At 45.0% G+C, this 21,644-nt stretch overlaps 1 protein-coding gene across 2 annotated transcripts in view; it reads right to left on the minus strand.

Annotated features, from left to right (window-relative positions):
• The window catches only part of IFT43 (intraflagellar transport 43), a 47,679-nt gene that overhangs the window by 14,329 nt on the left and 11,706 nt on the right, over nt 1-21,644 (minus strand). For both annotated transcript variants that reach the window (XM_030484233.1, XM_030484234.1), the window contains 3 exons: nt 16,792-16,859; nt 3,281-3,313; nt 2,759-2,805 (listed from right to left, as the gene is read on the minus strand). In XM_030484233.1, the coding sequence (XP_030340093.1) occupies nt 2,759-2,805; nt 3,281-3,313; nt 16,792-16,859 (148 nt within the window). The remainder of the gene's footprint in view (nt 1-2,758; nt 2,806-3,280; nt 3,314-16,791; nt 16,860-21,644) is intronic.

The following is a 21,644-nucleotide window of genomic DNA, read 5'->3' on the forward strand; positions in this document are numbered from 1 at the left end:
AGTTTTACAGGAGCAAATGGTTCTTTTAGTCAAACCCAAGTCTTAAATTTCCTATATCTCAAAACTGGCTCCTCTTTGAAATGGTTCTCTTGCCCTGGACTAGCCTCCATGAAGAAGAAATATGGATTAGATAAAATTAATTTGGAGTATGACCTGAGCCAAGGTACTTCACTACTAGTATTTCAGTGGTTTGTATTGTGCAGTATGGATAACTTGCAGCTTCTGGGTTTCCCTGTGCAACTGTAAGGAATGGCTGAAATTGCAGATAGTTCCATGTAAGTCCCCACTTACAATCTCCCATATTACTTCAGTCTTTCCATACAGCATGAAAAGCAACTGTCCTTCTCTCCCAAACTCCCCAGGAGTCAGATGCCATTTCATCCCCAGGGTAAATGGCCAGGAGCAGTGAGAGAATTCTACTTTTATTTTTGAAAACATAAGGCAGATCAAGCCCAAAAATCTCACTTGCCTGTACAACCTTCCCTCCATTCTCCACATGCCCAACTGGGCTCCCTCCACGCCCCATGCTTTTTTAACACTTTCTCTTTTCTGGACTGCTAATTCTGAGCATCTGGGTGTTAGGGATGTATAAATGATCACAGCTGAGCACATTTCAAATACACAAGAATAACTTTTTAAGGGCATATAGTTCTGTCCTTCATTCTTCTAGTGAAAAGGTTGGATGGGGGACAAACAATGTTAATGGAATGGTACAGCTCAGCTTTCTAATAGGTTAAAGGAAGGCGATCCAAATGTATTGGTTGACAGCAGCAATCATTACACAACTGTGCCCGTTCATATTAAGGTGTACAAGCTAACACATTATGCAGCACAAAATAACCGTGACCCATCCTTGGGGATCCATACACCAATGTCTTGATTTTTGTATGTTTAGAATCTGAGTGTCACTGTTACAGTTAAGGACACAAGCTCAAGTGCAGTTCTGTGCAAAGGGGAGGCTGATACAACTCAACTTACTGCACAGCCACAGCATTCTACTCCCTTCCTTCTACACTGCACAGTTATTGTACCATAGAATCATAGAATAGTTAGGGTTAGAAAAGACCTTAAGATCATCTAGTTCCAACTCCCCTGCCACGGGGGTATCTGTCTGCTTAGTTAAAAAAGTAATTTTATTCAGGTTCTGGAGTATATTCATATGTCACTCTTCTTCACTGCAATTGCTGAACAGACATGGAAAACTCCTCTCCCAGAACAGCTTGCTTAACGTCCCCACAGAAATAGGATGACAAGCATGCAATGCACTGATCCATTTAGAGATTTTCTATATGCAAATTAGATCCACAACCCAGTATATGCGACTGTACCAGAAACTGCCTGGGTAGCAACCATAATCAGATTAGTGCAATCTTTCTTCTGACACAGATATTTAATCTAAAACTGAATTCTGGTTTGCAACAATCTGAATTCAACTGTTAACCATAGGTTAGACACAGATAAATCAGTAAAGTGTACTAGGACTTGCCATGTCTTCATACCACGTTCTGCATCAATTCTATTCTGTACTTATTACCCAAGGTCTTGGAGCACTAGAAGTCACATGCTGCAAACACGTGGCAAGCATTTTTATGCCTGGTTAGCAAAGACAGTTATTATACTCTGAATACAAGACCAAGGTTCAACAAGAAGGACAGCACATATGCAAACAGTCAAAGAGCTGTTCAGAACAGACTATTAGGCTCAGTGACACACACTGAAATTTAAGAAGCCCAAGAAACTTCCCAAGGGAAAAATTAAGTCTATTCTGAAGATGCCAATGCTATAAAGGTGCCACTTCTGGCAGTCATATGGTCATACGTTGCAATGCTTAATCTGTCTAGAAGGCCCAAATAATGGGTCTTCATTTAATCTCATTAACTATACTGATGTCTGATCCTTTGTGACTCCTGTTAATTCTTCTGATGCTTGGTGATATTTTACAGATGCAATTTTTTATATTAGCCCTTGAAAGCTTAGGTAGCTCCTAGAGACTTTAATGAAATTCTATGCTCCCTACAGTTCTCTAGTGCTTGTCTCGAAATGCGTACTGTGGATTTTTCCTGAGATTTCTCTTGGGTCATCCAGTCCGAGAAGAGCAGGTAATATGCACTGTAAAGAAAACTAGTGCTAAATCAGGAGCCCAGTAGATTTCACAGCAGCCTGTACAGGGATCTGATGGCATTACCCACCAGTGCCTATGTTTAGCTTATGATCTATGATCGTAGGTCATGGCAAGAGGATTTTTTAAACTAAGAATTCCCTCATAACAGACACCCCAGGAGAGTGGTACAGCCACTTATGCGATGGGAACAAGACAAGGATGTTACCATAAAACCATAAGAGAGACTTTAAGCAGAGCATACTATCACCTAAACTATGAGACAGCAGTGATTTCTTTCCCTGTTCTTAACCTTTTATTGCTCTTTTAGTTCTCTTTTTGCCCCAGTCCACTATTCTCCACGTGGAGGTAACCACAGAGAAAAGCATGTCCTTGACTCTTTCTTCCCGAAGGTGCTTTATCATTCTGTGTTAATGAAGAGACAGAGTTAGACTACAGGTTCACTCCTCATGCTCCTCTCAATCCCCTTTGCTCTCTCCCTCATTCAGCAGCTGGGGAGACAAGCAGCTCCTGCATTTGTTTACCCCCAGGGTGGTTCATTTCCTTGCAATTTCTTACAAGATGCCACTACTCACTTTACTGGAGAACCCCCAGACATGCATGCAGGCAGTTCTCGCAGTCAAGTAGGTGATACCTTACCTCCTCCATCATCTGATGCCTCCAGGCTCTGCTGTCTGAGACGATGGCTGCAGCAAAACACAAGGAAGAATAAATTTCAATTTCAAATCCAGAAAAACATCTTCTTGTGCCCCCTTCCTCCCCACAAGCCTCACAGCCCATTAAGAGGAGAGTCCGCAAGTACACTTAGCCTGCAGACTGACCTTCTTCCATACCCCTCAGTTTAGAGTGCTTAAGCAAGATGCCTTGCACCTGAGACAAACCACTAGGCTGCAGACAGTAGGGCCTGGGGTGCACCTGGGAGGAAAGTGGATGTTTTCTGCTTTTCATTCTTTCTGTCATATGGGAGTGACAGAGCTAACACCTACACCATATCCAGGGAACTATAAAATGACCAGCCCTGCCCCATCCCAGGACACATGACATGAGCTCATGCCAGGCTCTGCACCCTTCCCAAGTTCCAGGTCTTGGTGTCGCATGTCCCTTCTCCATGAGTTCAGATTAAAAGATGTGCAAGAAGTATCAGCAACAATAGGAACTTACTCTTCTACTTCTTCTGCATGCTTTCTTCCTGACCTGAAAGATAAGGAAAGGCTTATGCTTAGAAAAGGCTAGAGAAAATTTTAAAACTGCACCTTTCTCTATATTACTGTTATTGTGTAAAACAATCCCTACACCAGGTCTGATACAGCACATCACAATTTAAAGAGTCTGAGTGACCATTAAACCAGTGATTCAAAAGTCTCCAAGTGCATCAGACTGAAGTAGAACCATCTGGGTCCAAAAAGACAGCCATGCCCCGGCACAGCAAGAGCCATATTCCCTGTTTTTTTTTAGTTTCTCAGATACTTTTTCATCCACACTGCCATCAGCCACAGGTAAAAGTTGCCTTACTGAGCAGAGAGGTCAGCGCATTAAGGAGTGAAGAGTATGCTATGCTTTGTCTACCTACCCCTGAGAGATCAACAGGTCCGTCCTTCTTCCCCCTGGTCGTGCATGAAGATTATCTGGTTGCCTTTGTAGGTTAGAAGCCCCAGCTGAGCTGGCCAAGTTCAGGTCTGATATGCTGTCACTGCAGTAAATCAGGGTTGATCTGGCTCAGTTAACAGGAGTTCATAATAATAATGCAGGGGGGAGGCACTGGCAAACGGCAGCTCTCTTGCTCTCCACCCCAGCAAGCCCAGAAGTAATTCAGTCCCGATTAGGGACACTTGTTCAATATTCAAAATGTAAAACATGAAGGTTGCTGAACCAGCACTTTGAAAAGTTAATTAAATGCCAGGTTTCTTTTTAGCAGATACTCCATCACTCACTGATTGCTTTGGCCATTTTGCAGGGTGAAGTTTCATCTCTATGCATTGGGAATAAATATTCTCCCCTCCCTTTAAGTCAGAGTGCCATGACAATACATGAGGCTCTCCCCTACCACATGCACTGTCCCAGGACACACCAAGATGTAAGAGCAGTTGCTTCACTGCCTTGCACTGCTCCTTTCAAAGCCCCTTCATGAGATGGTACAGGCCTTTCCTCATCTGCTCTCTGTTCTAGGGTTATGGTCCTCATCTAGCTCTCCTGTGAATAACCTACTCTTCTAAAAGCAACAAGCCAAGCCCAGAGGATGTCTAACTATGGGAAGAATCTTATCTCCACTGCTCTCCCTGGAGCTTGCAGTCTGTGAGAAGATAAAAATTACATTGAAACAGTGATCTGAGCCCAGTAATATCCACTGCTATAATCAGAACTGCAGCTGTGTAGGTGACATCTGCATCTAGGCTTTCAGCTGTATCTGCACCCTTCTGTTCACCAAAAGAAACAGAAGAGCAATGGAGCTGGGGAATTTAGGGAAGAGTTCTTCCAATGAGGAGCAATTGTCCAGCTCCATCCTTCTCCCCAGTGTTAGCACAAAGCACTTTTTTTGAACCCTCTCATACTATCGAGAAAGAAGGGGATGGTTTTAGAGAGCCCACCACCAGCTCTCATTGGAGTTCAGAATGTGAGAAGACAGAGATGGAAAGATCATGCAAGATTTATCCTATTTTATTCCTCCCTTCTGCCTTCACAGAACTGCTTCCCACACTGTCTTCAGAGCCTTGCCCTCACTGAGCCGAAACATCCCAAATGATGGTTTCGCACAGCCTTGCACAGTGAGATGATTTCCTGGAGGTTCCATCTAACCTCTTCTTAGCATGTTCACATTACTCTTGATAATTGTCCAGCCCCAAAATAACACTCTATTTCTCAGTATTCACACTCCTTACATCTCTGCTCACCTCCTGTCCCCAGGCATGAGTGAAACACTCCACATGTTTGTGCCTCCCAGGAGAGGGAAGGTGACTCCTGCTATGCCCAGAAACAGCAATTTCTGTTTCTTTTTTCTGAGCTCCCTGTCATGACAGGTATCCAGGTGGCCCACAGGGAAGGCAGTCATGTGTTAGTCCTAGAGGCAGAGCTTGCTTCTCTTATGTTCTGAGACTTAAGCTTTCTCAACTTTTCCTTGTTAGGTTAGGTTAGGAAAGGAAATTATGAAATAACTGCACTATATGGAAAAAAAAAAGAATGTAATTGGGGGAACAAATTCATAAACCAGGAGGAGAGAATAGTACTGACCCCTTTAATCCCAGACCCCAGGTGTTAGAACGCTCTCTTGTCAAATAAGACAGTTCCCTCCTCTCTCTAGGGCAAGCTAAAGCCCCATGGTCAGCCCTGCCAGGAGAACACCCTACTCCCCATGCCACAGGATCCAAAGGTGGCAGTGAGTGATGCAGGTTTCTCATGCTGACAGTACTGTGGTTTATACAGAGCATTTAAATACTAACAGCACTGGAGCAGGAGCTAGAAATTACTGTTGTTCTGTTTCGGTGAGACATCTACTTCCAGTCACCTGTACTAGATATGTTTGTTAATATATGATTTGGAATAGCACTAGTTCATGAAACTGGTATTTCAAACCAGCTGATAAGCTCACAGGTAGAGAAATATAGTATGAGACTTCTGCAGTTCAGGAAGGAATTGTGTGTTTTACACTCTCTGTGACCTTAATGATTGAGCTGTTAGGTAAAGAAGATACCAACCAGCCTACTATTTCCTTTCTTTTATAAGGCTTCCTTTCATTTTGTTTGATGGCAAATTACTTTTTCACTCCCTGTTTCAGACTGGAAAAAAAAAAATCACAAAATATTTTTTGTTTGTTCCCGACTAATCTTTTGCTTTTTTGGCCCAATTGCATCACCTAAATCTACCTAACAAAGTGACCTTGAGACAAAAGACAAGCTTTGCTTTGTGTCCTAAGGTTAAAAACCTTCAAGGCACTTAGGGAAGTCTGCAAAAGGTGTCCTACCTCCAACCCTGTCCATTCCATAATATTCTATCAATGTATCAATAAGTTCTATACACAGAGATACTATTCCTGCAGAACCAGTTACCTGCTTGTCTCTTTGCTCTCCAGGTGCTATGGGAAGCCCTGCAGGCATTCCTCATGAAGTTACCACATTGCTTTACGCATCGTGGAGTATTCCTTCCTGAGAACTGTCTCAGCTTATCAATGCCAATGGCAACATGTTGAGACCAACATTTCATCCCTCAGGAATATCAGGCCTGGGTACACAGCATCCTCTTCACTCACCACGTGGGCACAGCTTTCTAGTGGTGAGTGAAGGCAGGCATGGAAGAAACCAAACTGTAAACTCCAGCCAGCATAGACAGATTTCCTACCCTTTTCTTCTGTTCTCAGCAACAAGAAGTGCACTGCCCCAGATTGTCTGCTCCAGCACGAGGGACAGCCCATGATGGGCAGCAACAAGTGCCTATAAAATGAGCAGTTTTGTATGACCTATAGATACAGCCACTCCAGTAAGGGCAAATAAAACAATCCTGGGAGCAGAGCTCAGAAATGCGTTCAGTCTGCTGTATTATACATCAGCCACCCCCAGTTTTTGTGAGACAGTGATACCTATGTTTCTTTTATTTCCTCTGATAAGCCCATTGCATCTGGAAGGCCAAAGAATATGGACTGGTCCCATCACCTGGACAGCTCCGTTTGAACTCCCTTTCATTGCAAGGCTGTCTGTGCTCTTAAACATAACCAAAATCCCAAAATATTCCTTCTGGCTTTGGCCAGCTGCTGACCTCCTCGCTATTTCAGGATGTTGAACAGCTGAGAAACTGGGCAGAAGACCACAAAAGACCCCATCCAACCGTATGTTTTGTAACTCCTAGTACAGAATACCTATTGCTCTCCTAGCTGTGTCCTGGGGCAGAGGATATAGATCTAATCTCACTCAGTTCTGGCCAGCTGGAATCGTCTCTCCACATTAGTGAGAAGGGGTTAAACCTCAAACCCGAGGCTTTCCCCCACACACACCCCTAATGCACAGCTGAGCTGTCTTGGAGCTGCCTGCAACTTCTGTGCTGAAGGGTGAAAGGCAGTTCTAATGTAGACATCATCTCTGTTAAACTGTTTCTTTCTCATTTAATAGACTACCACGGAGATCTAAATGGAGATAAAGTAGCAGGGCTCAGAGAACAGCCAGGATGCTATCTTTATGCAGCATGACAATGTGCAGTGGTTAATTAGACACCGTTAACCTATTTTAGCAGGGGACATAACTGGGATGAATGGGGGGAAATGTCCTTGAAATCTTTTAATGTCCACAGCTCATGAGAGCTCCAGACCCACTTGAATTGTGCACCGAGCCACAGCCGGGTGCCAGGAGGCCAGTGTGCAAGAGGGGCTCTTCTGCACACCCAGGGGGGTGTGAGGGCGGCCAGCGCAGCTAGGGGTAAAGGAAGCAGTTACGGTGACTTAAGACGAACACTGAGGCGGCTGGACAGGCGCGCCTCGGCTAGCGGGGCGGGTCGGCAGCCGAGGCCGACAGCGGGCTGGGAGCGCGGGCAGCCCGCTCGCCCGGCCCGGTTGCCCCTGCCCCGACGGGCACCGCTCCGCTGGTGCCGCTTCGTTCTCGCCGGCCCTCCCGCCCCGCCGCCGCGGGGACTGCTGCCGCCGAGCCGGCGCTGCTCGGGGCCCCGAGGTGGCCGCGCTCCCCGGGGGCCGCCCGCCGGCGCCGCCGCATTGCCTGGCAGCGGCCGCCCTCTGCCGGGCCCTGGCGGCGTGGCGCCCGGCCCGGGCTCCCCGCGGAGGCTGCGGTCCTCGGTCCCCAGGGCCGCTGCCGAGCCTGGAAGGAGCCGAGCGCTGAAGCGGCTACGTGACTTTGGAGGCGGTCATACGTGCGAACGGCGGGGGGGCACGTTGCTCCCGGGACGGTGGGACGCACCGCGGGGGCCGCATGTCGAGATCGGAGGGAGTTTTCGGTACTTTACAGGGCGCCGGCAGCGGGAGGAGGATTTCATCCGCCTGCGTGTTAGCATATTTCCTGGCATGTCTCAACCGCTTCTCTTTATGAATCACGTGGAAGCAGAAAGCTGCTTCAAGCTGTCCTCTTGCTAAAAGAATTAAACGGAAAAAAGGGGAACGTCCTGATGCTCAGAGTTACATTTTGTTTTGAGGGAGCAGGGCAATCAAAGGGAGATGGGTCACTGGCCAGCATGCTGCCTCTGCGCCTCCATCCAAAACCGTACCCACCTCAGTGCCCAGCGCTGGGCTCAGCCCACAGAGAGACATGAAGACTTTTGCCTCTAGGGCATAGGTTGTAATTCAGGTCTAGGGCTGAGGGAGGAGGCGAAAAAAAAAAGATTAAAAAAGACATTGTACTCTCTTGCTTAAGTATTTTTTTAGTGCCCATCACCAGAGTGAGTGGGTGGCGAGCTACGAGTTGCATCTTGTTCAACAGCGTAAGGCACAACTAAGTCACACATCCAGTATGACGCACAAGCGCTAAGTGATCAGTTCTCCCAGCTCTCCAAGTGCAGGTCATGGTAACTGCTTGTTTGCAGAGGCACAGGGAGAGAAAAACACTCGTCAAAGCTGTATGTAAACTAGAACTGCAGCCCATGCTGGAAAGCACTACCACAAGGTGTCTTCTCAGCTATTCCACTGCACCTTCCTTGGGGCTCTGATCAGTTGTTTCAGTTTCCACCCCCTCTCCCTGGACCGTGGCAGCCTGGAAAAGCCATATTTGCCTTCATTAAATCAGGATGTTCAATCTTCACATCTCCTAAAACCAAGGCAAGTTTTGGCATTGATTTCAGCAGAGCAAGGACTACTATAGCCTTTATTTCTGTCATAGGATGTTACCTTACACATATCCACTTCCCAAGCCCTTGGGCACACAGGTGTCTGTATCTCCACAACAGAGTTTTGGGCAGACACACATTTTTTTAAACTAAGGGTCCCACCATCCGCTTTCTGCCCCTCACAGGCTCCCTAGGCTACCTGGACCACATGTTGAACACTGCCCTAGAAGCATGGCACTGGAGTAAGAAGGATGCAGTGATGAGCAGGCATACTTTGAGGGAAAGGATCTGACAGACACTGCAGCTAGTTGGCTCCAGCTGAAATGGGCTTGTGAGGCACTAAGCAACCTCTAGCAGAAGTGGTGGTGTTTCTCCTCATGTCCTAAAACATGGGCTTGCTTAACAGAAACAACAAAGGAGAAAAGCTCTGGCAAGCACGGCTTCAGGAACTGGCACAAAAGAACAAGCTGACAGAGAGAGTTCAGAGGGGTCACTGAACCTCGCCTACTCACTGCATCATCCTGTACCAGATGTTCCCAGGGTTCCCCCACTCACTCACTGGTGGACAGCTGACCAGCAGAGCTGCTCAGAGCTCCCACTGAGCAACAGAAAAAACAACACCACTCAAAACAAATTCCTGCTGTGTGGGAAAACAGCACTGCAGTTTCTAGAGGTATCCACCACACATCTTGGGTCCTTGAGAACAGGGGCTCCTACTCACGCAATCACGTCTTCAGTCTCCAGTAAGCACCAAGGCCAACTCTCACACCAAATGGCTCTTGAGATTACGGGAGCATTTCAGTTTCCATTTAAAGGGAAAAGCACACTTCTCTGAGCCTCCTGGTTACATGGAAGAACTGACTACTAAAGGAGACAGGGCTAGAGTGCAAGGAAAAAGTATCTATCTAAGGTTGGTTGGTTTTTTCCAATCTCACAAGGGAGGCTGAGGGATGAAGGGATTGAGAGTACCCCTGAGGAGAACGACTTGGGGGTACTGGTGGATGAAAGACTGAACATGAGCCAGCAATGTGCACTCACAGCCCAGAAGGCCAATTGTATCTTCGGCTGCATCCAAAGGAGCATGGCCAGCAGGTCAAGGGAGGTGATTCTGCCCCTCTACTCTGCTCTTGTGAGACCCCACCTGAAGTACTGCATTCAGCTCTGGAGCGCTCAGTACAGGAAAGATAGGGACCTGTTGGAGCAGCTCCAGAGGAAGGCCACAAAAATTATCAGAGGGCTGGAGCACCTCTCCTATGAGGAAAGGCTGAGATAGTTGGAGTTGTTTAGCCTGGAGAACAGAAGACTCTGGGGAGACCTTATTGTGGCCTTTTAGTACTTAAAAGGGGCCTATGAGAAAGATGGGGAGAGACATTTTAGCAGGGCCTCTTGCAATAGGACAAGGGGTAATGGTTTTAAACTAAAGAGGGGAGATTCAGGCTGGACATGCGGAAGAAATTCTTTACAGTGAGGCTGGTAAAATACTGGAACAGGTTGCTTGTGGAGACAATGAATGGAGACATTGAATGGAGACATTCAAGGCCAGGCTGGATGTGGTTTTGAGCAATCTGATCTAGTTGAAGATGTCCCTCCTCATTGCAGGGCGGTTGGACTAGGTGACCTTTGAAGGTCCCTTCCAACCCAAACTATTCTACAATTCTATGATAACAGAGAACAAACTCATGATTCTGAAGTACCAGGCCAAAGACCTTTTACTTATGATTGGCCTCACTGAAAACATTTAAATGAAAAACACTAGAAAGAACTAGGTGTTTATTACTGAATAGCACCTTGTGCTGCCATCTGAGAGCAACAGCTTCTGAAAGAAGATATTTTAAGAACTTGCATTAAGAACTTGAGAATAGTAGAGGGGCTATATGGGAAGAGGGGCTGGGGGAGGGGGAAATAGGGCCAAGCAAGTAGATCAGGCCATCTTAGGTCTCTTTCCACAGGTAAACTGCATTAAGCTAGACTTCACAGCCAATTTAGAGGTGACCTACAAAGGCCAGACAAGTTTTTAGCCATGGCTTTGACAGATACAAAAGGATTGCAAGTTGCATGTGTTCTTCAAGAGGGTTTTTCTTTTTTAAACTAGAAATATTTGGGACAGCAAGGATAGCATCCCCTGAATTTGCTGATAAATTCCTTGGACATGCAGAGAACTAAGGAACAAAGATGGTTTCTTCCTCCATCAAAAAAGTCAAGGAGACTTTACCCCGAGCACACTCTGCCACCTCAGCAGCTTACATGGACTGTTACCAAAAATGTCACACTCCTGTTCCATTTTTGCCATGCAGGCTTCATTTTCTAAGGGAGCAAGAGGCTACAGTCCTACCAGTTCTTCCATTGCCATGTCTTTCAGAAAAAGAAGTCAAAGAAAACTTCACTATCAGAGAAAAAATAAACAGAAATCTAGCTTAAAAAAAAAAAAAAAGCAAGCAAGAAAGAAGAAAGGAAGAAGAAAGAAGAAAAAAAAAAAAAAGAAAAAAAGGCAATAAAAAAGCAGAAACCCCAACTCTTTTACCAGGCTGCTCTGGGCACTGCAAAAACACTGGAATGGGCACAACTCTAGCATTTTCCCTTTGCAAGAAATGCTGCAAGTCACACTAAGCAGGATTAAAAGGAAAAAAAATCCCCCATCACAGCCATGGTACTGTGGGATCCTCAGGTGACTCTTCGGTCTTTTAGGGACTTCCCTTCTCCTGCCAGTTATCTTTACTGAGTCTAAACAGAAACACCAAGGAGAGCTCACCCCAGCAATGACATGGAGGGACAAGAGCCTGTTAGCATTCCTGGAACATCCAGCCTATTAAATTAAAAAAAAAAAAAAAAAAAAATGGAAAAAAGAAAAGGAGGGGGAGAGAGAGGAAAAAACCACCCTGGGCCTGCACATTGCGGCTCACCGCCATCTTGATGTCCTTGATGCGTGCCGATGGCACAGAGGCGGCTGGCACCAGATCAGCCCAAGAGAAGGAATGAGAAGCCAATGGAGATTTATGTGAGGAGAGTGAGATGGACAAGGTAAAATTGTCAGGAGGAGTTGTTAGAAAGTAAAATATATTGTGACAATTCCACTCCTGCCGTTCATCAATAAACTGACAGATCATTTAGTGTCAATTAGGAGTGATAGATGGACAAGTCCCCATGATCCTGGGCCAAAATTAATGGCTGGGAGGGAGAGGGTGATTGAAAATGACGGCTGACATTGAGAGGAAAGTCCTGAAGGTCCCCAAGGGGCCATTACTTGCCTCATTCCCTTGCAGATCAATGCAGGGACAAACCCAAAAACAGACACTTCAAGACAAAACTTAATCAGACTTCCTTTTCTTTCTTCTCCTCCTAAGTTGTGCCCCCTCACTTGGCAGCCTTGATCCTTTGTGCCTATACTCTTCCCATCACTAAGGACATCCATAGATGTCCTCGGTGAGGCTGCTGTCTTCCCCACAGCGAGAAGCCTGGCTCTGCTCCTAACACAGCAGTGTCACAGGGAGCCCAGCCTGAGATTTACCTCAACGCTGCTGGACTGGGTGTAGAGGACAGAAGCAATGGCAAAAGCTTCCCCTACCATGTCAGACAGAGAAACTTGTGAGCACTTTACTACTCCCACTTGCAAGACAGGGATGGCTAGAGGTTCTATAAACCAGGCACTCTCAAGGGTCATTTCGTACAGATACAATACAAGATAGTTTAAACCCATATTTTTGAAACAGGAGGTTTTTAACTTTACTTACCTCTAGAGACCTTGAATCATAAAATCACTTAATCTCTTAAATAACTTTCCTCCATCTCCAGGGTGCAGTCTCACCATTGCCCACCCTCCAGAGCCCTAAATGATACCTACACAGAGGCTGGCTTACGCTGCTCTAAAGGTCACCCCAGCTGCATCCACTTCCTTGCTACAGGCCCTTAATATTTGCCTTCTTGTTAAATGCATTCCTGAACTACTGTACCACCACTTCTGTCCCAAAATCTTCATCATGGTCATCTTTCTAGACAAGTCTGATTATTGCAACTCTGTATGACTATCAGTCAGAAAGGAGAAATTTCAGTTGTAGCTGAAGCACTTGTTGCTAAACTGCCACAATCCCTGTAGCGAAAGGAGGTATGCGTGCAGGCACTGGAAAGGGCTTCCTACTGAAAGCAGCATTTGCGTTTGCTTGTAGGGCCACCTGAAACAAGGAGTGTTTATTCCACACCAATCCTAGCTGCTGCCTGCAGAACTGTATGAATTTTAAGGGGCTGATTGCAAGACCAAAGGGATAAAGGACCCAAGTAAACTGAAAGTGTCCTCAGAAGCAGAGAAATAAAGATACTAATAGGGAGGAAAATGGTAGAAATTCTGTAAAGAAAGTCAGATAGATGAGATCAGCAGAGGCTGGAACTAAATGGATCCTGGAAGTACCTCTCCTTCGTCAAATCCTTACCAGTATGCAAAACTTTTTCCTTTCTTTTTTCCTTTTCCCACTGGCAGGAGCTTTGTATTTCTTCTTTCTGATGCATGAGATAACCTGACAATAAACCTTGGCTTTGCTTGTCACAAGTGTCAAAACTGATGATATTAAGAACATCAGCACAGCGTTCAGAATGGCACTTGGGCTCCATCCAGTGGTTAAAAGAGCTGCTTCTGTAGCAAACCCAGCTGTAATTACTATTATTTATATAATCTCATCAGGGTACCAGGCCCCAGGTGGCTGCCCAGGTTCTTGGCTGGTCCTCTTTCCTCTAGTACTGGGGCTAGAATATTGCTGGGACTGCCTCTTCTCATAGAGACTGATTCTCCTCTTTGAATACAAATTTAAATAAATACAGTAGACTCAGGTGCAGAGGGCCCCATCAGCAAGGGAAAAAGACTGTCACTGCTTTGCACCATTTATTTGCTGATTGCAGAGGACCAGTCTGAGGGTTTGCTCAGACACTTACCTGCAGTCCTCTTCATTATCCAGACTTACAAAATGGGACTCCAAGCAATGACAGCTATTCTGCAGAAGTACTGGGAGACCAAAGTAATCTTTCCATGCTGGACTTCTGAAAACTTATCAGTAAAAGGCAGCATTTTGATAGTTTTCTGGAATTTAAATACCTGACACTTGTAAATACTATGAGAACTCATGATAAAAAAATTCATCTTACTTGCACACCACTTGTGCGAATTAATTTCAAAACTAACTGCAGGTTGGAAAACTTTAAGGGCCCTCATCCTCTTCCTGTCTTGCAACAGTCTGAGACAGCAGTAGTCTGATGGAAAGAACCAGCAAGATGGTGAACAGGTTTACCTAGGTATGACAAGAGCTGAGCAGGTAAGGGACTAAGAGGGAGCAGAAAAACAGAAAAACAGGTTTCAAATTAAATTCTACTCTAACATGTGCCAAATTGAAACAAAAAGAACAATTTCAAATGATATCACATTGATAAGACTCTGAACTAGAAATACAGTACAAAAGAGTTTAAGTATCCCTGCAGGAAAGCAACACGTGTGCAGTTGCAACTGGCTGAATCTGTCAGAAACAGAATGAAAAGTTTAGACCTCAACTGGGGAAAGAATAACACATAAACATCTACAAGATCATTGCACAAGGTGCTGCAGTATCCCATCTGACCCACAATACATTTACGCAACACAGAAAATCTAACTGTAGCCACTCTGCTCATCCTAAGTAAAATTAAAAAAATAATAAAATAAAACTAAAAAATAAAAAAATAAAAAAATCCTAATTTAACCCTGTCAGTTCTGAAAAACCAAATTACTTAAAGCAGTACCATTCCCAAGCGTAGGCTCAGTTACACTGGCATAAAAGTTCTTATACCTACATCAGATATATCAATAGAAGCATGCTATTCTAACTACACCTACAACTAGTGAAATTGGAGCCACTTCACTTGATGGGCTTCCAAGCTGAGTCAAACTGGTTGAAAAGCTGTGGGGAGACAGAGCCTGAGAAAACAGAAACAACAAAGCTACAGCAACATCGGTATGACATCAGCCGATGACTCAGACTTTTCACATGAAGGCTTTACTCTGGGATATGTCACAAAGACAGCCTTGCAGGCCAGCATCTCAGACTTTTATAAGGGAGACAAGGAGGGAGATCACCCCGGGGAGAATACACAGCTGAAGGAAACAAAAGACAGGGGAACTAGCTGTACAAAATCCTTGTACCTCACATGACCAAAGGAAGTCAGAACAGACCTCCCCTTCATAAAATGTATTCAATAAAAGCTCTTAAGCAAATTAAACTAATACTGCCAGATACAACATGGGTATCATATGCATGATTGAGCAAGGGGCACATCTTCACCTCATGTCCAATTGTGCAGGGTCTTACAGATACAAAGGTCTGCAGCCCTCTATCTCCTGTTCTGCTTCTTCAACTGAATTGCACCCAACCTCATAGGAGCATTTACACCATACACCTGCTATATCTGTAAACCATGCAATTGGGGTGCTGGACAAGCACCACTTATAGCTACTGCTCTAAATATATCAGATGAGGCTCATATCAAACAATGGAAAACATCCCAAAGTAGCACGTCACAGTGCTGTTCCATTAGGAACCTGTACACTGTCCTCCAGGGCACATCAGGCACAGCCCTGAATAACTATATTACCTCCAATCCAGACCTTCACCTAGCCAACAATTACATAATTTATTTTTCCTAAACAATGCCATTCACCCTTGTTCTCTGCTGTCACATTTCCATAAAGCTTCTGCTTGCACCTGCAAAGATCCAGGATCACTGGTGGCATTTTTATTATAACCCTGAGGTGAATGCATCTTTGCAATGGCAACTCCTAGCTGCAGCCAGCCTATGTGAAATAATACCACTATCACAGTTAAACTAGAGAGGAGCAGAAGGAGTTCAGGCTGACATCTTTATTCCTTTACTTTACTCTAGTCTGCACATTTTCAGCTGATTTATTCTTCAGAGACAGAATGATACTTTTCCCAGAAAAGTACTGTTTTCCAGAAAGGCTGTCCCAGAATATAGAACACCTTTCTCATCCCCCTCTGGATGTCCTCTCCCATTCTCAGGGTTCCAGAAAAGAAAATACATATTTTTTCCATAAATCGGTGCCTCGAAAGTATATGTCCAGGCCTTACTGTATACAAGCAATGTATATTGTATACAAGCAATGTATACTTATTATAGGCCTTAATGTATACAAGCAATCTCACATCAATCTGTGACTGAGCCCTTCAGCTCTGCGAATAGGAAATACAACACCAGCACAACTTTTAAGCTTGCAAAATAACAAATAGTTTGAAACCAAGTCATCTCCCAGTCTGAACTGTCCTTTAGTTTTCATACCCATTCTATTACCACGTCCAGGTATTTCCTTTCCCTTAGGTGTCCTTCATAAGCACCAGGATTCTCAACCTACACTCTACAATTTGTATACTTTTTTCTTCCTATCTCTTATCGCTGACCATCTCCATCCATCTCTATTATACCATAACCCCATACGCACACAAACATTGACAAATTTCACCTTTACTGTCAAGGCTGATCATTGAATCCTGAACTGTTCATTGCATTCTTGTCAGTGGGGCACTGTCATGTGTCACTCTTCTTGAAAGGACACAACTAGTCAAATCCCCGTCCCCCTGCTTCTGCTTTTAACATGCTTATTACGTTCTTGACTCCTTTCAGTTACCATACCAGGTAAGGAATACACTGCCTCTGGCAGACAGTGACATGTACACAGTTCTAAGCCCAGTCAGGCCAATTTATAAAGAGCATTAGCCAGCAGAACCAATCAAAAGCAATACTTGAAATGGTTTGAAGGAGTTAGAATGACACTAGAGACACAGGCCATCTACAACATCCAGAAAAACTGTTCCAATGCCTGTGACAGCAAAACCCAACCAGTGATGTTCACTTAATCCATGACTAAGCCCCTCTTAATAAGGAAAGACGTGAGGACTCACTTGGTAGGTGCCAATACAGGATCATCTGCCCAGCCTCCTTGCCGGCGAGGGGGTTTAGGTGGTGGACCCTTTAGTAAAGAGAAGAGACACGTTACAGCCAGCTCTGGTCAAGGCAAAATCAAGCCAACTAAGACAGCAGGTCCACACATATTAACGTAAAACTTTACCAAATAATAGCTGGACAGATAGTGCTTAAATGCTGTTTATTCATAAAATAAAAGGAAGACAAGTATTACAGGACAGGGGTTTAGGTGTCCCTGTAAACAAAAAATACATCGCTCTGATCAGTATCTTGACAAGTTTCACATCTGTGTGCCTTTGACTTGCCCAGGACACACAGTACAGCAGCAGACTGATCCACAGATGATGTGTTCTCCTAGCAAAATACGGCTACTGCAAACTGCTGCCCACATTTCAGTGGGAGGTATGCCATGTTATATCTTACCTAGGGTACAAGTCAGCACACTTTAGACACCTTGTTTAGACTGGGAATTGTTCCTAAAGAGTGTCTGCTTTTGTCCACTGCCTAGAAGAGGAGGTTAGATGAAGTGCAGATACAGCCAGCCATACCAAATACCCCTAAAGTTAGTTGAGATGAAATCCAGCACTGCCACCACTGACATGCTGAAGAGGAAGTTCAACTGGAGCTTAAAGGCACTCCCTGCTATTATCTTGCATTGTCTTGCATGGCACTCTGCCACATGGCAAGAGAAAACAAGAATTCAGCTTGGGGCTTACAATGGGAATTTTCAAAGAACAGGGCTATGAATTCCCACTGTGTGGGAGCTGCCTGATCCTTTTGCAGTTTTGGGTTCAGTTCCTCCTGCCTGAAGCACCTCATGCAGCAGTGCCTTCAGTGTTTTGCATGACAGGCAGTGGTGAAAGGAGGCATAGTGAACCCAATGGATGAATTTCAGTTTACACAGCTCCCAACTGATGGTGCCCAGTGAGGGAAGATGGTTGTCAGGGACCTATCATGAGAAAGGATGATGGGTAAAAGATGTCCCAAAACAGGGAAAAAATGGTAAGTGAAAAGGAGTCTAAATTGGAGCAATGATGGGGGGACAGGTGGCTCCCACAGCTTTTATTAAGGGAATGAACACGGTCACTCCTGAGGATTTTTGACTTGACAGACAGGATCCTGCATGTGTGGTGGGGTCAACCCTGAACCAAAGCCAAATTACTTTTTGCTACAAATGAGGAAGGGGTTGAGCTAACCCCTGATGGTAGGGGTCTCCCGTGTTTATTTCTTGAAGCAGAAGCATTGTTTGCGAGTGTGGGAAATGAAGAGATCCTGCCAGGGGCAGCCACTGCCTGCTGCAGGGATGGGGCACGACCCTGCATAGCTCCCTGATAGGAGCAAAAATAGTCATCCTCCAAAAATAAACAGGGAGCAGGAATGAGGCAGGAGCTGCAGTCCCAAAATACCAGCTTTCTTCAGCAAAGGGAGCACAGGAGGGCAGAGGGACAGGCAGGGAGCGTGAAACGCAGGAAACAGCCTCCTTATATGGGCTCATCCGCAGGGGACAGAGCTCAGTCGACTGGAATGACCATGTCACAGAATGTGAAGCCTTCAGGGGCCCAATTGAATGGAGTTTTCTGATCTTTAAATGATTCCCCCAGATTCTTAAGATGCCAAACCAGAGAAGAGGCTACAGTGCCAAAAAAGGAGCATTTTGACTTCAGTTGATCTGGACACACCCAGCGCCCAGGAAAAAGGGGAAAAACACACCACATATGGGCGTGCGTGCCCACATAAACATCCCTATTCCCATTACACACACCCCTACCTCAAAAAACACACTCCTTCCCACATGGATCCTTCCCATGCATGCAAACAACCCCTCTCCCCTTACACCATCTGTCTGAGAGCCAGCAGGCCATGTTCCCAACACACAGCCTCACAACTCCTCACAAAGGTGCAGAATTACACAAGTGTCACCAAAGAACCTGGGCCTTCAGGCTGAGGGAGAACACATCTCCAAGGCATTCCAATGCACCTGCAATTTAATTTCCTCATCACCAAAACTAGCCTTCAGATCAAAGATCTCTCAAGTGGGAGACTCCACATCAGAGGATGATGAGAATGACCGCTCCAGTCTTTGCACAGGGCATGACCCCATGGCATCTAGGGGTTCGATTCCAGTGTCTTGCCAATGTCATGTATTTGCACCGATCTCTCGTGAGACCCCACCTGGAGTATTGTGTGCAGTTCTGGTGTCCTCAACATAAGAAGGACATGGAGCTGTTGAAGTAAGTCCAGAGGAGGGCCATGAGGACTATCAGGGGCTGGAGCATCTCCCGTATGAAGACACACTGAGAAAGTTTGGGCTGTTCAGCCTGGAGAAGGCTGCCTGGAGAAGGAGACCTCATAGCAGCCTTCCAGTATCTGAAGGGGGCCTACAAGGATGCTGGAGAGGGACTCTGCATCAGGGACTGTAGCAATAGGGGAAGGGGTAATGGGTTTAAACTTAAACAGGAGAAGTTCAGGTTAGATATAAGGAAGAAGTTCTTTACTGTAAGGGTGGTGAGGCATTGGAACAGGTTGCCCAAAGAAGTGCTAAATACTCCATCCCTGGCAGTGTTCAAGGCCAGGGTGGACAGAGCCTTGGGTGACATGGTCTAGTGTGAGGTGTCCCTGCCCACAGCAAGGGGGCGTGGAACTAGATGATTTTAAGGTCCTTTCCAACCCAAACCATTCTGTGATTCTATGATCGTACACACCAGGCAAGCCTGAATGTCTGTCAGACCCTGACAAACACCTCACGTATACCTACAGGTCTTTTATTGCTCTTGCAATAAATCAGGTAATTCTTTTTGAACTGCCTACAGCAGCACAAGCAACAGGAAAGGCAATGTTAACTGTCAGCTGAGGATAAATAGCTTTTCTTTGTTAGTTGCCTGGAAAGTGCCGTAATAAGGTCACATGCCACATGCACTTTTGTCAAGTAAATAAACTTACCTTCATATACTTTCACATTTCCAAAACCTCAGCATTATTTACAATTGAGAATGCAATGTCATACATTGTCATAATGTGGTGACAGGTAGAGACACTGAAGCTGCAAGCAAGAGCTTGAGGCAAAAAGTGGGAAGAATGCTAACCCCAGAGGGAGCAGAGCAGAAACAGAGGACACTGTTCTTCTTTAATGGAGCAAATGCGCTCCTGAACACACCTTTTTGGTGAAAAAGACTGGAGGCTTTAAATGATCAGAACTTCTTGGTACTTATGTATTATATCTTGGGCAAGATTTTTATGTATGTTCCCGAATGCAAAAGCTAAGGTGTTCACCAAAATATGTTGGTGTTTGAAACACTGAGATTCCACTAGCTCCGGACAAGTGTTCTCTCTCAGATCATGTTGCTCAGTCTCTTTCACAGCATTAACTAACCACTTACCTGCTATGGTTTGCTCTTCCACTTAAGTTTTGCCAGTTATTCAGCTCCAGATTTCTTCTACCTTAGTTTCTACAGATAGTCTCCTTTTCAAGGAACATTGCTATGGTCTGAGCTTTTTAGTTTGTTTTTATTTTCTTTTTTTTTTCCTCAGAAATCCAGTTCACCATTTCTGTGACGGCACTTTTCCAGTATTTCTCAGGCCACCTTCCTTACCAACACTTTTATACTACCACTACAATCAGTATTTTATCTCTCCCTTTCAAAAATGGCTGGCCTGAATTCCATCTCTCCTGCATTAGAGTAGAAACTCTTCTTCTTTATCTGTAGTCAGGCCCTTTCTTATCAGACAGATGTAGAATTCTAATTTGGCTTCCCCATTAGGGTAGGAATTTCCAGGCTACTTGTCAGATCATGTCTGCAGTTTTGAAGGTGCTAGCTGGATGTTGCTTCCCTCATGGAAGCAATTACCTGTTTGTCTCTGGATCCTCAGGATCCAGCTAAGTTTCTTTTAGGACCTACCACACCACAGATTACAGACATGTTGGGTAACTCGGACTCTCAGGTGGGTCTGGAAATACGGATTAATTTACCTTCATCAACATGACAACTCCTTTGAAACAGTGAGCTCTCCGTACAGGGAAGCAGGGACTCAAATGACATTGCAGCATGCAACAGAGGACACACAATTTTTCTGTCATGTAATACATCTCCTGAAATGTGTGGTATCTACGTTCTGCCCAATACACAACCATTGTGAGATTCTATACAGTATGTAGGTGCCTTGTTTTTATCCAACATCGACCATGGTGCAGAAAGAAAGAAGTATGGCCAGTCTTGAATTTCCTCTCCTCCAGCAAGCTGCCTGAGGCTCCCCTGACTGAGGAAACGCAATCTCCACAAATAGGCCTGATGAATTAGTTTTGAGTGCTGTCAATTAAGGAGCTGTAAGTCAAATAGCCCCACTGCTTCCAAGCAGCCACATAACACAGTCTATACAGATTTCAGAGAATATATAATGTCAAAAAGGGATCAATTAAAGATCTATGCAAGCCTTGGCTTTTTGCAAAGAACAACCCATCTCTGCTAGCCCTCTTTATCACGTTCAAGCAGTTCAAGTAGTGCATCTAATTTTAGTGAATACCCTCCGACGACTTCTGCGTGTCTTAAACGCCTAGGAGAAAATACTGGATTTCCATTTCATCCACAAACTGTCCTTCTTCATGGTCATTGCCCTTCCTTTACTAGGGAAAGTGCTATCGAGACAGAGAAAGTTCTTGAGGGGCTTCAAATATTCTCTATCATCTATCATAGCATGTAAAGGCATAGCTCATACTGTTAAACAGCTATCAATCCCTAAAATAATGGTCAGGTATCTAGTCAGCTTACTTGTGCTGCTAGGAAAGCTGTCATATTGCAGCATTTGGCACTTTAACCTGTCTCAGGAGTTACTGCTC

Source organism: Strigops habroptila, chromosome 4, assembly GCF_004027225.2.
Source record: "Strigops habroptila isolate Jane chromosome 4, bStrHab1.2.pri, whole genome shotgun sequence".
NCBI classification, from domain to species: Eukaryota; Metazoa; Chordata; class Aves; order Psittaciformes; family Psittacidae; genus Strigops; species Strigops habroptila.